Genomic DNA, 16127 nt, shown 5'->3' with positions numbered 1-16127 from the left:
TGGTGCATGGTGAGTATTGAGTGGGAGATGGGCGGAGCTTGCTTGGGTTTGGTGCTGCCCGCCCGCCCAAATTTTTTGCTTGCCTTCGCCCCAGTCCTCCACAACTTCTTCCACCACCACCACCTACTCAAGGAATCAAGCTGGTCCGGGTCACAAGAAGTCTTTCTTCCACCGGCCTTCCTTTCCTCTTCGTCAGACTTGGATTCGTTCTTTTTCTGTGTATTTAGTTTTAATACCAGATCTAGGACCACTCTCCACTCCGATTCTCCCTTTTCCCGCATCGCTGCATCGCTTGCTCAGCTGCGAGGAATCGAAAAAAAAAAACCCACATTGCGATCGTTGGACGTCTAGAGTTTTTTCATCCTCCCGACGTCGTCTATCGACACTCGTCTCCAAGCGTTCGCTCGCCCAGGAACTGAGGTACAGACTCGACGTCTCTCACATCGCTCACCCATCAAGCGACCTCGACCGGCTACGACCTTGGCTCCCGGTTTCGCCCACGATCTCAACGACTCCTCCGCTCGTCCCTTCGCGCGCCTTTTCGCCTCGTCGCCCCGCTACGCACTCTAATCTACTTTCTTTGCCTCGTCGCAAGTCCTGCGGTCTACGAGTACAAACTTGACAACCGACTTCTCATCTCCATATGACGTCGCCTGCCAACCAGCAGAACCCCCCGGCGACCAATACTTCCGCACCCTCGGCGTCGTATGCCTCTGCTGCAGGTGCGCCTCAGAAGTCCTCCCAGAACCAGCCGCCTGTAAACGCGTCTGGCTCCCAGGACTCGACTACCGTTGGCACATCAGCGTCGCCAGCGCAGAATGCAAAGTCGGCCTCACCTGCTCCTGTAAACGGCAAGCCTGTCGTCAACCCTGCGATCCCTGCGGCCCCTCGCGGACCGTCCCACGGCGCCCACTCGCGCCAAACCTCTGTGACCATGGCTACCAACGGTCCCAGCAGCTTCGCCGCCAACGGCGGCCATGCTGCTACTGCCAAGTCAAACATCCAGTTTGGCTTCGGCTCCCCCGGGGCCGCCCACAGTTCTCCTCAGGCAGCCAATGCCGCCCCTATTCCCATCCCGGGCAATAACGGCAACCCTCGCGTGGCCTCGCCCGCGCACTCTCCTTCCCCCATCCCGCAGCCTTCGGCCAGCGGGGGCAGACCTCCCTCTGGCCTCTCCCAGGCCGGCGGCCAGCAGATGACGTTTGGCAGTCTCGGTAGCGATGGCGATGTAAGTTCGGCATGCACTGTGACATACAACTCTATACTGACACAAATGCAGCGTCACATGAGACAAGGCTCAGTCCCTCCCAATCAAAATGTCACCGCCGCGCAGCAGCCAGGAACCCATTTCCGCCGTGACAGCCACAACTCCAACTACAGCGAGGGACGGCCAAACTTTAATCAAGGTGGCCGAGGACGTGGCTTCAACCCCCACAACAATTTTAACAACAACCAGATGGGCTTTCCCCCTAACAATTTCAACCGAAACGGTCCCGCACAGGGCCGCGGCATGCCTCCTGCTTTCCAGCCTCAAGGTCCCCGCAACATGGGCTACCCTAACTCACCGCAGCCAGCTGCCCGAAGCCCTGCCATGCACAATGCGATCCCCGGAAACTCAATGCCCGGCACTCCAAACATGCCCCCAGCGCAGATGGGTGGTCCGATGCCGATGCACGGTGGCCAGCCTGGCTTCAACCCGTACAACGCGGGCATGCCTCAGCAACAAGTACATCTTCCCCACAAGCAGACCTACAAAAAGCCATTTTTCAAAGCACCTCACAAGAAGACCAAGTTTCGTCGCGACACGGACAGGTCGAGCCAAATGTCGGGCCGTTCAGAGGGCTTGCGCGAGCATCCAAACTTTGACAACTACGCCCAGCCTCCTCGGAGTCGCCGTCATGACGAACGTTTTGGCCGTGACAAGAGCTGGGTCGGCGCCGAAATGGAGCCAGCTCGCAACACCTCTGACAGCCATTTGGAGAAGTCTCCAAAACAACACTCCTGCATCCCGCATCACCTACCCGAGCACATCACCGCACACCCACCGGCTTTGAAGCCTGGTCCCCCTTCCTCAATCGATCTCTCACCCTGCGGGGGCAATTTTGAACAATATTTGCTGACTTGCAAAAAGGGCTATGGCGGCTATGGTGCTCAAGCAGACCCCTATGGCCGACCCTATGGCAACTACCAGGCCCCTTACATGGGCCACGCTAACTCTCCAGGTTTCAACCCGGCCTACGCTGCGTCTCCCCAGTATCACCACCAATCTCACAGTATGTCGCGCACGCCTTCGCAGCCCGAGAGACCTGCCAGTGCCAGCCAGCAAGGCGGTCCAGTAGTCGTCGGCGGCTCGAACAGCAAGCAAGGAACCCCATCTCAGGCCAATGCCGACATCTTCTCCAAGCCTGGCAAGAAGAGCGCGGCTCTTGTTATTAAGTCCTCGTCTGGTGAGGTTCTTGATACTTCCACGTTCAAGGCCCCCCCTGCATCGCCGGCACCAAGCAGCCAGCAGACCAAGACTCCTCCTGTTGCCTCCTCGACTTCAACTCCTCCTCCCAAGCCGTCTACGCCTGCAGGGCACGGCCGCACGGACAGCCACGCTGTCCAGAAGTCGGTCAAGGAGATCCAAGAAGAATTAAAGGAGAAGATCAGGCTCGCCACCGCAAAGGATGCTCCCAAAGCTGGATCTGGCATCGAGGCCAAGCCTACCGAGTCGGCTCCAGCCAAAACGGAGGAAAAGCCTGCCGAAAAGCCCGCTGCGGAAGCTCAGCCCCCTGTCGAAGCTATGAAGGCTGAGCCTGGGAAACCGGCGGAGAGCAACGCTGAGCCTGATGAGGACGAGATGGAGCGTATGATCCGTGAAATGGAGGAGGAAGACGCCCGGCGTGAGGCTGCGGAAGAGGAGCACCGCAAGAAAACCGAAGCGAAGAAGGCTGCCGAGAAGGAGCAGGCCGAAAAAAACCGTCTGGCCAACGCCGCCGAAGAAGATCGCAAGCTTCGCGAGCAGGAACGCGAAATGGAGCGTCTCGAGGAGGAAAAGGAGCGCAAGCGTGCTGAGGCCGAGAAATCGGGCCAGTCTGCTTCTGCCAGTGATCTCTTGGAGAGCAATACTGCCGCTGCCAAGGAAGCTGAGACCTCCAAGGTGGACTCTGTGACCGACAAGCTTGCTGGCATGAAACTCGATGCTAAGCCTGCGGCTGGTGAGAAGCGCGGCAAGCCATCGGCGCTCAATCTCGCACCTCTAAAGACGAGCGCGGTCGAGCCCGCCCAGCCTAGTGCGGCTCTCCAGTCACTCAAGTCTGCGCGCTTCCTCCGCGTCATGGACCAAGACATGTACCCGGAGGGCATCAAGTCTCCCAACCCTGCTCTCAACGCTGCTGTTGCCACCAAGGGCAAGACATTCAAATATGATGCCAACTTTTTGCTGCAATTCCAGAAGGTTTTCACTGAACAGCCTTCGACCGAGTTCCACCAGCAGGTGAAGACTCTGATGGGCGACAACGAAGCTCGCTCTGGGCGCGCCCAAACCCTTGGCGCTAGGCAACCCTCGGGGCGTGGTGGTAATGCCTTCCAGATGGGCGCCTTCAATGCCAGCTCTTCGTCTGGTGGCCGTGCTCCGCCTGGTTCTACGTCTGCCGAGCGCTTTGCCAAATCTCAGAGTGGCACACTACCGCGTCCTGGCACCAGTTCGATGAACTCGTTCCGCGCACCTGGTAACTTCCCCATGGGCCAGCCCATGTCACGTCAAGCTTCAAACAACATGGGTGGGTCTGGTCGCCAAGGTAGCCGCAAGCCTAGCCGCAAGGGCAATGACGCCAAGGAGGCCCAGGCTGCTAAGACCATGCCTCTGACCGCTGGCATGGATTTGAAGCCTATTGCTGTTACCGCCGGCGGATGGAAGCCTTCTAGTATCGGTCGCAATGCTGGTGCCGCACCAGGCGCCAAGGACGGCTACATGGATCCCGAAATGGTCCAGAGGAAGGTCAAGGCTGCGCTCAACAAGATGACGCCCGAGAACTTTGAGAAAATCTCGGACCAGATCCTCGCCATCTCTGCACAATCCAAGGACGAGACTGATGGTCGCACACTGCGCCAGGTCATCCAGCTTACCTTTGAGAAGGCCACCGATGAGGCTCACTGGGCATCCATGTATGCCAAGTTCTGCAAGAAGATGCTTGAGAACATCAGCCCAGATATCCAAGATGAGCGTGTCAAGGACAGGGCTGGCGCCCCCGTCAGTGGCGGCGGCTTGTTCCGCAAGTACCTTCTCAACCGTTGCCAGGTTGAGTTCGAGCGCGGCTGGAAGCAGGAGCAAGAGGCCAATAAGGCGGCCGAGGATGCTGCTGAGGCCCAAGAAGCGAACAAAAAGCCCGGAGAGGTCGAGATGCTGTCTGACGAGTACTACGCCGCTGCTGCTGCCAAACGCCGTGGTCTCGGTCTGGTTCAGTTCATTGGTGAGCTCTACAAGCTGGGCATGCTCACAGAGCGCATCATGATTGAGTGTGTGCACAAGCTCGTCGACAACAAGGGTGTGCCCGACGAAGCTGAGATTGAGTCGCTCTCCAAGCTTCTCCGCACCATTGGTCAGAACCTCGATATGTCTGAGAAGGGCCGCCCTATGATGGATGTCTACTTCCAGCGCATCCAGGGCATGGTCGACATGCCTGAACTTCCCAGCCGTATGAAGTTCATGCTGATGGACGTTGTCGATCTGCGTAGGGCCAACTGGCACTCAAAGGAGACCAACAAGGGCCCCAAGACGCTGGATGAAGTCCGCGCTGAGGTAAGTCACCTGCTACAGCTCGTTCATAGCAAATACTAACGTACAACAGGCCGAGGCTGCACAAGCTGCCAAAGCTCAAGAGTCTGCGCGCGGCAACCAGCGTGGCGGCGGCGGTCGCCCCCCTGTCGGACGAGGCGACGCCCGCAACTTTTCTGCCGGCTACCAGCAGACCAGCAACCAGGTCGGCATGGACGACTTGCGTCGTCTGAAGGGCACCGCCAATCGTACCACCAGCGGAAACGTGACGCTCGGCCCTACCTCCATGTTCTCGTCCCGCAGCAACAGCGGCCGACGTCTCGGCCCAGGCGGTTCTCTCGGTCGTGGCGGCGAGGAGTCTGGTGCCTCCTCGCGCACAGGAACGCCTCCAGTCAGGGACAACCCTTCCCACTCCAATGCTTTCAGGTGCGTGAATATCTGTCCTTGTTGACTGAACCGCTGGCTAACTGACGACAGCCTCCTTGCAAACATGGATGGCGAGCACCCTGCTTCCCCCCCGTCAACCGCTGCCTCGCCCAACGTCTCCAAGGCTGTGCCCGACACCGGCAAGAAGGACGACGAATAGATCTTCTACTTGTTCATTTTCCTCATTTCGGCGTCACTGCATTTCGGCCGGCACATAGACGGGGCGGGGGGTTGCGGTTCACTCGTGCATTTACAGGGATCCCTCGAGATGCGTTTCAAAAGTTGCACGTTTGCATTTTAATTGTTCATGATACCTCTCCGATTGCAGTAAAACATCACCATGCTGGCTTCGTACACATGTGTCAAGGAGGAGGCAAGGCAATTTGAGGAAGGACAGGAGAAAAAGGGACTGCCTGCCAGCAACTTTCTACTGCTCCAGCAATCGATTTCTCTGCAGCACAGAGGAGCTTTTCTTTCTGATATGCTTTCGATACCACCGCCCTACTGTCTGATGTTGTCGCCGCTTGCAAGTATGATGAAACTTGGTATGCATTTTGCTTTTTTGGGGGGAGTGGGAGAGGAAAGATCAGGTCTGCCTCGCGGCTACGAAGAGTGCCGAGTCGCGAGGTCAGGCGGGAGGCTCAGCCTGAGAAGAGAAGGGGGCCTACCTCTTTGGACGACAGGACGGTCCAGCATCTGTGTGTGTACGGGTTGATCTACCAACCTCGTTGATACGGTCCGGACTTGTCGCTCTTACTGGTGTCGAGAGTCCTGTTTATGCGCCCGCGGCCGGTCGGCCACCAAGGAAACAACGTGCTTGATGGTAAAATGGGAAATGATGAGCTGGCCTGGTCGCCAACAGGTCTGTCAATCATTGTCTCCCGTTTGATGCCCATTCTGCGTCTCCATGATGGTTACCAGCTGTCAATGGTATGGCGGGCGTTGTTGGTGGGTGTGTACGGGTTTCCCTTGAAGGGAGAGGAAAGGGGATTCCAACTATGCATCATTTAATTTGATTAACGTGAGGCCACAGGGTTGAAGGTGGTAAATATGTACGTGCTGTTACTTGTTGTCTTCGCCTACTGTTGCCGTGATGCGATGCTTCATGAATCTGGGTGCTTCAAACACTAATGTATGGTTTTCCGCGTTCAATCGAATACAACATGAAATGAGCATTGCAAAATAATAATCGAGAGGATCGTGGTCATCAAAAGTCCATTCATTACGTAGCCGACGAGTCACAATAATTCAAAACGCCTATCCAACGCCAAGCTATGTTTCCTGAGATCGGCTGATACCACAGCTTCGTCGTCCGCCGCGCCCTGATACTAACCCTTCAAAGCCAACTACATATGTACCTTGATCCGTTGCACCCTGGATTAGACGGCAATCAACTTGCTGAAGCCAAGTTTGGAGAATAGCGTATCCATCTGGACCCATTGCCGACCGCACTTGTCTAGGTACTTGTCCACTACACCCTTCACCGTGCTGAACCTTACACGATTGTGCTCTGCCAGCGCCATGATCTTGTCAGCATCCTCAGTCGCATTGGTCTTCGCGCGGTCCACGTCCCACAGACTGGCAAAGTAGACGAGCTGGTTGTAAATAGCCTTCTCCGTGTACTCGTAACGCATACGACCCAAGCAGCCGCTCGCGAGACCGTTGGGACCAAGACAGCGTGCGCCGTAAACGCTCATTTGACGAGTGCGATTACCGCATTGAGAGTCGTTGCAGGCAAGCCACCCTTCGTAGTACCGGGTTGTGTGAGATCGGATAGCGTGCTCAACTTGCGCAACGATCGAAAGTGTAGGAATTATGGCGCCGCATCCAGTACAGAGTATGCCGCTGGCAGAGACGCGGCTCATGGAGCCCAGCAGACCTTCGAATCCTGAGGATGCCTTGCATTTGCGGCAGCGTAGGGAGAGGCGGGCGCAATCGGCAAAGCGCACATCATCAGGGATTTGTGACTCCAGAGGGTGGATCTCAAGATCGTCGGCGGAGCTGTTTTGCTGCGTCTGGAGCGAGCTATATTTGCGTATATCCAGGCCAAGCTGTTCAGCAAGTTGTGAAGTCGACGTGCCAAGGATATTGGCACACAGACGCTCCACAGGCGGGAATATCTGCTTGCCGATATACCATTCTACATCAGGCAGCAAGGTTGTATCTGATTTGAGATCGGCGGGGGCATAGGCTCGCTTTGGTGCAGGCTCAGAACCCTTGCTGTCGCCAGTGATGATGTAGGATATCACATCGCCCTTGCGTACGGTCTTGCCTCGCGCTATGTCACGAAGCGCGACTTGCACCTGGGGCATGGTGTCGCCGTTGGGATACGCTTCCGGTGACTTGCCGAGTTGCGTGTAAATGATGTACTTGGCTGTCGGAACCTGCTGCTCCCGCATTTTCGTAGCAATCTCGCGGAGATACTCGTGGATGTGAGCCACTGTGGTTTCGGTCTCGTTGCCCGACAGAATCTCGTCGAGAAGATATTTCGAGATTTCTTTGGACAGTGCGCAGTATTCACGACGACGCATGTCCAAGCCTTTGACCTCCATCTTCTCAATGAACTTGCCATCCTTTTCGACCAAGTTAATAGCAGCATACTTCTTCTTGGCTTGAAGCAGGATCCTCCGAAAGACATTGTCGATGTCAATCTCGAGAAGCTTGTACTGATCGTTGACAGCCTTCTTGAACTCATGGCCGACCTTGAAAGCATCGCCGATTGAGTCGACATTGGCATTGATCATGACGGAATCAGTGTCACCATAAATGACTTGCAACGACTTGCCTTCTGCCAACTCCTTAGTGCTGAGGAGAATCTCTCGGCCTTTCGATGTGGTTAATTCAGCCAGAGGCCGAGCGTAGAACCGCGACTTGGGATAGCCGAGGCAGCCATACATAGAGTTGGCGGTAAGCTTCAAAGCAAGTTGCTTGATGTCCCAAGTAGCGAGCTCTTCTGGGGACGCCTTCTTGTCCTTCATTAGGCTCTTGACTGCACGACGACGTTGCACTAATGTGGCAATGAGCCGAGGGAAGATGCCTTGGTCCTGATCAGCGGGCACCGCTGGCACCGAGTCCTCGGTGTCTTTCTAAGGAAATGGTCAGTCCACGAGCCATGTGAAGGATAGTGCTCAGACTTACAACGGAGAATCTGTCAACGGTTGTGAAACAGATGTTGTACTCCTGGATGATTGAAGGGTACAGTGAATTGAAGTCCATGACCAGAACAAACTTGTCATAGAGTCCCTTTGCAGGCTCAAAAACAAGTCCACCTTTGTACTTGTCCTTCTTCTTGCCTTCTGCTGACGCCTCCTCGTTGTTTTCATTGTCCGCCTGCACGCGGCTCTTGAAGGATTGCTTGTCCGGGCAAATATACTTGCCACGATGAAACTCGTGCAGCAAAATGTATTCGTTTCGCTCCGCCCGCGTACCTGTCAGAGTGCGTGCCCAGGAGTTACCAGCCAGGTTGGTCAAGACTTTGGTCAAAGGTAGAAGCTGGGTGCCCACGGCTAAAGCCGCGATGTAGTGGGTGTCTGCTTCTAAGTGAGTGACATAGTCCATGAGGCCCTGTTTGTCTTTCCCCCAGCTGTTGAGTGCAACCTCACTGTCAACGTCACGCCGACGGTTGTCTCCGGAGAGATACAGGCTGCACATCTCTGTTAAGCTCCAGGTCTGGCACTTATTCATGACTGATTTGCCCATGTCATTGGCCAGGTCACATAGCAAGCGGCCTGACATGATCTGGCGTTCCGCAAACACATTGCCACCGACCTTGGTGATCGAATGAGGCCACTGGGTTCTTCGGAGCCTGCCCACTCTTGACCACTGGTGGATCTTCTTTTCGTGCAGACGATTCAGAAGCACGCTGTAATCCACGCCCTCAAGTTGGTGGCCAAGGATGAAGTCGGGGTCTGTGAGATCCATTTGCGCCAGGAAGTAGCTGAGTATCTCGGGTTCCGATTTCTTGAGGATGAGGGGGGCGCGGTTTCTTTTCTTCACAAGTTGATCGAATCCTATAGGGAATGCCTGTCCATGCGGGCGCATCACGGTGAACGTCCGGCATGGTAGCTTCTCAGCGGGTGTCGTGTCACTCAAGGACACCTTCTCGTACACTCTCGCACTGATGGCCAGAATTTCCTGCTTGTTGTCTTTGTGGTTAAAAACGGTCCTTAAGGCCACGCTCATGAGTGTCAGAGGAGGCGCATCCAGGTTGTCCGACTCGCTCACCACTGACACCATATCAGGATGCTCAGCGAGAACCTCAAGCTTACAATGGGAAGCGTTTTTGATGGCCCCGAAATCGGCATCCTGAATCTTCAGCCAGCAAGGACCCATGATGTTTTTCCAGAGGACAAATTGCTCGAATAGGTTGGTGTTAGTGCCGAAAACGCGGGAGAACGTTTCGCCTTGGGTGTTGCTGTCCAGCTGAGGCTCTGTTCAGGGAATCAGTAAGCTGTCTTGTATCTTGGGCCTGGCAAGAAAACATACTTGTGTAAGGGTATAGCAGCTTCAGGTACTTTGCCTCTTTTGGCACGTCCGGCAGTTCAAAGGCGTACTTGCGTGTGCACTCCTTGATCTTGTACATGCCGACATTCATCTTGGTCATCATCTCATCGACCTCGGTATAGACATCCATCATTTCAATGTCCTCGCCAGCGTCCTCGCCAGCGAGGCGTTGGGGTCGTGGTAGGAAGAAGAGCTTCCTCAGAATATTGTCAACCTTGACAAAGCAGCTGACATAGCTGTTCGTCTTTTTGTTCAGAACCTTGCCGTACAAGCAGAGGCTGCCATTGATCTCGGTATAGTCTGTCCAGAAAAAGTTGATGCTTCCATCATCTTCTACCGCATCCTGGTGGTCGATCTTGCCAACAGTTTTCGTTTCGGGCTGAGAATTGTCGACCACATTAAGTCTGTCGTTGAGCTTGTTCCATTCTGACGAATCAACAGCTGCCTCGGGCATTTTGGTTGGGAATGATGTGATCTGAGAAGGGAGCTGCGGTTCCTCCTTGATGATTTTCTTGACGACTCGAGAGCCGGCGAGATTCACGCTCGCTGTGGCGATGCCGCCCAATTGAGCTACTTCCATCATGTCCTCGTCCTCGTCTTCGTCTTCGTCGATTTTTGGCTCCTTCTTAATGTGCGCCATTCGTTCAGCAACTTTAGCTGCCGGAGAAGATGGGGCGGGGTCGCTCATCGGTACATCCAGTATGCTTTGAGGCTCGTTGTCGAAAACCGGGGGCATGTGACTGTCATCGTCGTCGTCTTCGACGTCGAAACGAACCGCTGGCACGGGAGGAGATGACGGCAAAAGACCCGCTGTGGACTTTCTCTTCTTTGACGTAGGTTCGGGTGCCGGTGACAGTGCCCTCGCCTTACGACGCTCGCCCGACCTTTCGTGTTTGGGTAGCCTGGGTGCTGGTGCTGGTATGTTTGTATCGACCTCGCCGAGGAGGCCTGCCATGAAATCATCATCGTCCTGTGTCTTCACGATCTTGGGCTTCGCTTGTGGCTTGTTCTTTGTGAAATATTCGCTAATATCGCGGTCGTTGGCGTCCCGCTTTGCTTGTTCCTCCTGGCGAGCCCTTTTGGCTGTACCATGTCAGTCGTGCTTCTTCTGGAGTGTCGGAATATATGTCTTACCAGCCTTGCTCGGGCGTCCTTTTCTGTGAACATCCTCTGCTTCACTATCCGAGTCGTACCGTTGATCTTCACGGTCCCAGTCTTCGCGGCCATCATCAGCGTAGCCCTCGCCATTATCGTCGACAACAAAATCGTCCTCGTTCAAACGTTCTCGAACGAGTTTCTTGTAGCCGGCCTCGTCAACTTCATCAAATACATCATCGACGTCGTCCACCTGGTAGGTCTCGAACGCTTTCTTGCCTGCCTTTCGCAAGGCGGCCAGTTCGGCTAACTTGGCGCGGTGGTTCGGCCTAGGCATGATAAAAATTGTGTAGCAATTTCTTAGGTCATGGAAGGCTCGCTGATTGGGGGTCAGGTTTAGCAGAGAAGCGGGTGCAGGCGAAGCGAGTCGCTGCGTATTAGTTGTAATGATAGTGATTGAGCAGGGAACCCATTAATTGGCGACGCGAAAGGTGAGCAAAAGCGCGACCAGGTTTCGCGTCGACGCGTCGCGTCTGTCTCCCCACCCCTGCACTTGTTAAAGTGCCCTAGACGAGTACGTACCAGAAGAAGTGCCTCTTGCAACCCTTGGAAGTACCAGTCGAGCAGCGCTCTCTACGGACCCACTCGAGCTGTGCATAAAGATGTGTCTCAAGTGCACTCGCGATTAGTGCATGTTTTGCATCGGAGTTGCGCACAGTACAGCAACACGCTCATCAGCGCGTTGGCTATCATCAAACTCCCTCGTATTAGCAACCTTGAGAGATGCACGAGCAGCGTCGCAACAGCCATTAGCATTTCTCTCAGTCGGACGGAGGGACCTTTGTGCTTTCGTGATCTATTGAGAAGCCCAGTTGCCTTCCTCGGAGCAGTATGGTGAATCGCAGCCACCCTCCTTGATCGGGAGCAAGGGGATCGATCTTGCTCCTGCTGCGCTTTCTACCGGGTCGGGGTGACTCTTGAGCATCGGGGCAGGTGCAGGTCACCATGTCGCCGAGGGGTATTGTTAGAGATCTCGACTAAATAAAGGAATACTCTCCCGTCCCCCGACAAAGCAGAGCTTCCATTCGCTCATTCATCATAACATTATAGCTACTACACACTGCGCCGTCCACCGTGTAGCGCTACATCTCATCTGCATCTGCATCTGCATAATGTTCTTCCACTCGTTGTTGTCTCGCCCGCCTGGTAAAGACAGAACGCACACCCTCGCCTAGCGGGCGAGGCCAATGTCGGCCCCTGCAACGCCCGTCAAAGGCGTGAAGTCCTCAGACGACTGTAAAGTCAGCCCTCGGAAGGGCGATTTTGTAGTGCACCATGGTGAGTGACCAATGGCTTGCTATTCAAGCTTCTGACTAAACTTTGAACCATCAGTAACGCCGGCTGCTGCTGTCCGGAGACGAGACAGCCTGAGCGAAATCTTTCGGACTGTGAGAACAAGATTGCAACGGGATCGTTCCTCTACTGAATCCAGCCACTGGACATTTGACTCGCTCTTTAGCGAGTCTCTTGACGATTCTAGCACTATCACAGCAGAATCCTCTCCGATTCGAAATGAAGTAGGCACATCGCCGTTCCCTACTGTGCCTGCTCTGAGGCTGTTGCCCGCCATCTCAGGCCAGACTCCGAGTGATACTCTGTGCAGTGCGCTGGAGAAAGCTGGCTTTGGCAAATTCGACCTCGAAGAGCCAGATAGCAAACCGGTCGCTCAGACTTTGGGGACCTTGTCGAAGCCACCTCCACGGGCAAGTCTGTTCAAGCTTCGCTGGGATCGTAGGTCCAAGTCTCGCGGATCCGAAATTTCACTCGCAGAGCCGAAACCTTGTCGTAGAGCAGGGCATGTCGATGCCAGAAGCATTTTACTCTCATCCAAGAGCAGTGTGGGCCTGGATCGGTGCAGACTTGAGCAATTTTGTCTTCAGCGGGTTGATAGCCAGGCGTCTCGCGTCCCGGCTTATTTCATTGACAAGATACTCGAGGAATCCATTCCGATGCGTTTGCCACACGTCAGCAAATTGAAAGCATCTGGGCGTCGCAGAACAATCCAGCAGTCTCCTAACGAGCCTCGTCAGCAACAGAAGCTTTCAGAGCTTGCTGCCCACGAACATGGCGTTCAGACGCACACGTGGCATCCTTCCGACATTCCATCTGAGCCATCATTCGCGGAGACTGATGGCGATTGCAGTTCTCAAGCTTCGTTAAGTCAACAGGAAGATACACCTTCTGCAGATGATTATACGTTGTCTGTGCCAGGATCCACGCGATTTTCCGAAGATGCTCGACCCGGGCCACTGAGCACAGTTTCAGAGGTTTCATCTTGCGAAGCGACAATTGACTCGCTAGAATCTTGTGAATCCGAGAGGCACTATGGTTAGATGTCATCCTCAGGGCTGCAGACGACAAGTGCTGGCCCAGCCCTTCTCAAGGATAATCCTGAAGAGGCAAGCTACAAGAACATCATGCGAGTCATAACTGCCTCGGCCTCGACCGATGGCCGAGCGAGCATTGTAGCTGGTCTGCACAGCATGGGAGAGCAGATCTCGACGTTCAGGCGCGGCGGTCGGGGAACGGGCTCAGAAGACCAATACGATACCTCCAGTTGCGGTTCACAGGACGCACAGTCACAGAGCACTCCGGTCATGGACATGTGTGATGGACATTGGCTGTAATCGAGCCCAAGGCTTTGGTGGGAAAAGTCTACCATTGGACATGTGCGATTGCTGACAGAGAATCAAAGGAGGTGAAAACAGTCTTTAGTTGTATTGGTATCGTAGGCCGATTGCGCGGTGAGAAGGAAATGACACAGTAAGTATACAACGTACTGTGCCTCGACGACACAATGACTGCAAAAAGTGAGGATGACCCAAGTCCCAATACGCCGCGGTGCTATGCAATAGGTGTTGCCCAATCCCCACCGACCCTCTCGTAATGTTACACATGGCAAGAATTTAAGTCTGCCTCAAGCCGGGCCTTTGCCAAAACGCGCCCTGCTCTTAGCATGTCACTCCTCCACTAAGCGCCGATCGCGATGCTGTAGGCCATCCTTCTTCTGATCCAGCTGAGCTTCTCGCGAATAGCGTGCTCGTGCTTTAGAGCCCAGCCCGCCAGCCGACCCAGAACGGCCGGGTTTGTTCCTGTGGTTCTGCTCCCGAGGCTTTCTGTGAGCATCTCCCTCGCGCGAGTTGGTGGTTCTCTCCGGCTTCTCACGCTGAGGTCGCTCCGGCTTCGTAGGGGACGTGTAGGTGTCCCATACCCATTCTTTGCCCTTGAACATGTGCTCGCCTTCTTCGTGCTGGGGGGCTGGCGAGTTGTTATCTGCGTCATCTCCGTGGTCCCTTTGCCTTTGAATCGCCGATGGAAGTCTGGGCTCCTTCTGCTCGCGGGTGCTGTAGAAGTTCTTGATCTGACGGTTGATGTGGGCGGCGGTGTGCTTGATTTCCTTGAGATCGGACTCGGACAGCATCTGCTCATGCAAGACCTTGTCGAAAGCGCTGACCATGGAACGTGCGAGGGCAATCACCTCGCGCTGGTTGTTGTAGTTGATCCTCTTGCTCACTTCACTCATGGGCTTGACGAGCTCAAAGTGGTGATAGTGGGCTTGGCGATATGGTTCCCAGAGCTTGGACAGGGCAAGGGTGATCTGCTCGCCGTAGACGCGCTTGGCGGCATCGAGGTCACCCGCTGCCGCCTGAGCGCGGATTTGCTTGTGCGTGACCAGGGCCACGCGGAGATAGAGGCGGAGCGTCATCAGATCGGGCTCCTTCATGCGCCGAAGCATGGTGTCCAACACGGCCGTGGCATTCTTCACGGCATTTCGGTTGAGACTATCGCGGACGCAGGTCTCCATGGCGATCTTGAAATGCTTTCCATCAATATACTCGGCGGGCACAATGTCGAGGATAGCAGAAGCGTAGGCACTGGACTTGCTGACCTTGAGCATGCCGAACATACGAAGCCAGTTGTCGCGGTCCGGGAGGACTCCGTAGTGGCTGACCAGCAGGTTCCAGTACTTGATGCCCGAGGTGATTTCGCGTGTCGACGCCAGGGCGGCCATGATGAGCGACATCGTGTTGCGTCCTGGGACGGCATATGTCGTCTTGGGAGAATTGGGCACGGCCAAGGGTGCGCTTCTGGCGATGTCCTTCATGTTCTCGTCTCTCTCCGCGCCGAGTTCCGGGTTCTCAATGAGGTTGGGAATATTCATAGTCTGCTCGAGCAGCTGAAAGACCCTCCGTTTCTCCTCGATATTGGGCGACATGAGCAGCAAGCGGCCCATGGAGCACACGAGCTCCTCGTCTATGATAAGCTTGGCTTCCTTCCACTTCCTAATGATTTCCACCCAGAGCTTTTGAGCCCGGTCTATGGTGGATTGCTGGTTGGTGATTCTCTGCTCCTCTGTGAGATCCGCCATACCATCCGTGGCATGATGGCGCAGGGCGTGCAGAATCGTCGCATATGTGTACGCAGTCGGCGATCGGGTATTGTTGTTGACTGACTGCGCGATGAGGAAGAGGTTGTCCATGTCGCCAGCCTTGGCGCAAACGTTGAGGACGGCGTTCAAATGGGTAGAGTTGGGCTCGATGCGCTTGTCGTTTAGGAGCACATTGTAGTGCTTGACCGCTTCGGCGACGGCATGCTTTGGGTGTTTTGAATTGGCGAGACCTCGGAAGAGAATGGTATACGTCCTCACGCTGGGGAATTGCGCACGCTTCTTCATCTTTGGGGGAGGGTTAGCTCGGGACGTCGGCCATATAGGGGGGGGTTGTCATAGACTCACATCATTGAAGATCTTGAGTGCCTCCTTGACATTCTGACCCTTCAACTGATAATCAATCAAATGATTCCATGCCACGATAAGCTGCTTCCCCTGACTTGTGAGCTTGCGGGTCACAGTGATCGCCTCTTCAAAGGCACCACGGTCGAGCGCTTTCTCGACATAATGTGCGATCGCATATGGGTCATCGGACATGTGCTGCAGCTGATTCTTCACAACACGGTTGAATTTCGCCTTGGCTTTCGTTTCCGCTGCGGCAGGATCCTCAACTTCCACGTCCAATGTTCTGGGGGCATCCCCTGGGGCTGAAGCAGGCTCGGACGAGTATTGCCGCTGCGTGAGTGCTGGTAGAGCGTCGACAGCCGTGCTCCTTAACGGCAAGGCTGTCGCCACAGCTCTCCGCAAGCCGTTTCCGCAGCTCGATATGTTGCGCGACATGGCTGGGTTGGAAAAGACAGTGCTGTCGCCAAAGCGCATGAGGCCGCGGAATTTGGAGGCGACATGGAGCTCGACGGAAAATCGCAAAGCTTATCTTATCGGACGGTCGCGTGT

General features: G+C 55.1%; 3 protein-coding genes across 3 annotated transcripts; 1 reads left to right on the top strand and 2 right to left on the bottom strand.

The window, feature by feature from the left end:
- Positions 1 to 643: 643 nt before the first annotated feature.
- Positions 644 to 5345, top strand: J7T54_002819 (Eukaryotic translation initiation factor 4 gamma; the record flags this gene model as incomplete). Its single annotated transcript, XM_051508530.1, has 4 exons — positions 644 to 1228; positions 1280 to 4783; positions 4833 to 5185; positions 5237 to 5345. The coding sequence occupies 4 exons, from the start codon at positions 644 to 646 to the stop codon at positions 5343 to 5345; spliced, it is 4551 nt and encodes a 1516-aa protein (XP_051360407.1).
- A 1219-nt stretch (positions 5346 to 6564) lies between these two features.
- Positions 6565 to 11120, bottom strand: J7T54_002818 (DNA polymerase alpha catalytic subunit-like protein; the record flags this gene model as incomplete). The annotated part of the gene is made up of 4 exons (XM_051508529.1): positions 6565 to 8271; positions 8324 to 9615; positions 9671 to 10771; positions 10823 to 11120. 4 exons carry the CDS (start codon positions 11118 to 11120, stop codon positions 6565 to 6567), a joined length of 4398 nt encoding a protein of 1465 aa, XP_051360406.1.
- A 2682-nt stretch (positions 11121 to 13802) lies between these two features.
- J7T54_002817 (uncharacterized protein) lies at positions 13803 to 16052 on the bottom strand (the record flags this gene model as incomplete). The annotated part of the gene is made up of 2 exons (XM_051508528.1): positions 13803 to 15518; positions 15579 to 16052. 2 exons carry the CDS (start codon positions 16050 to 16052, stop codon positions 13803 to 13805), a joined length of 2190 nt encoding a protein of 729 aa, XP_051360405.1.
- Between the last annotated feature and the right edge of the window lie 75 nt (positions 16053 to 16127).

Source organism: Emericellopsis cladophorae, assembly GCF_022114955.1.
Source record: "Emericellopsis cladophorae strain MUM 19.33 chromosome Unknown NODE_45_length_187309_cov_120_362465, whole genome shotgun sequence".
NCBI lineage: Eukaryota > Fungi > Ascomycota > Sordariomycetes > Hypocreales > Bionectriaceae > Emericellopsis > Emericellopsis cladophorae.
Note: the sequence above shows the minus strand (reverse complement) of the source record. Positions and strands in the feature narration are given on the sequence as shown.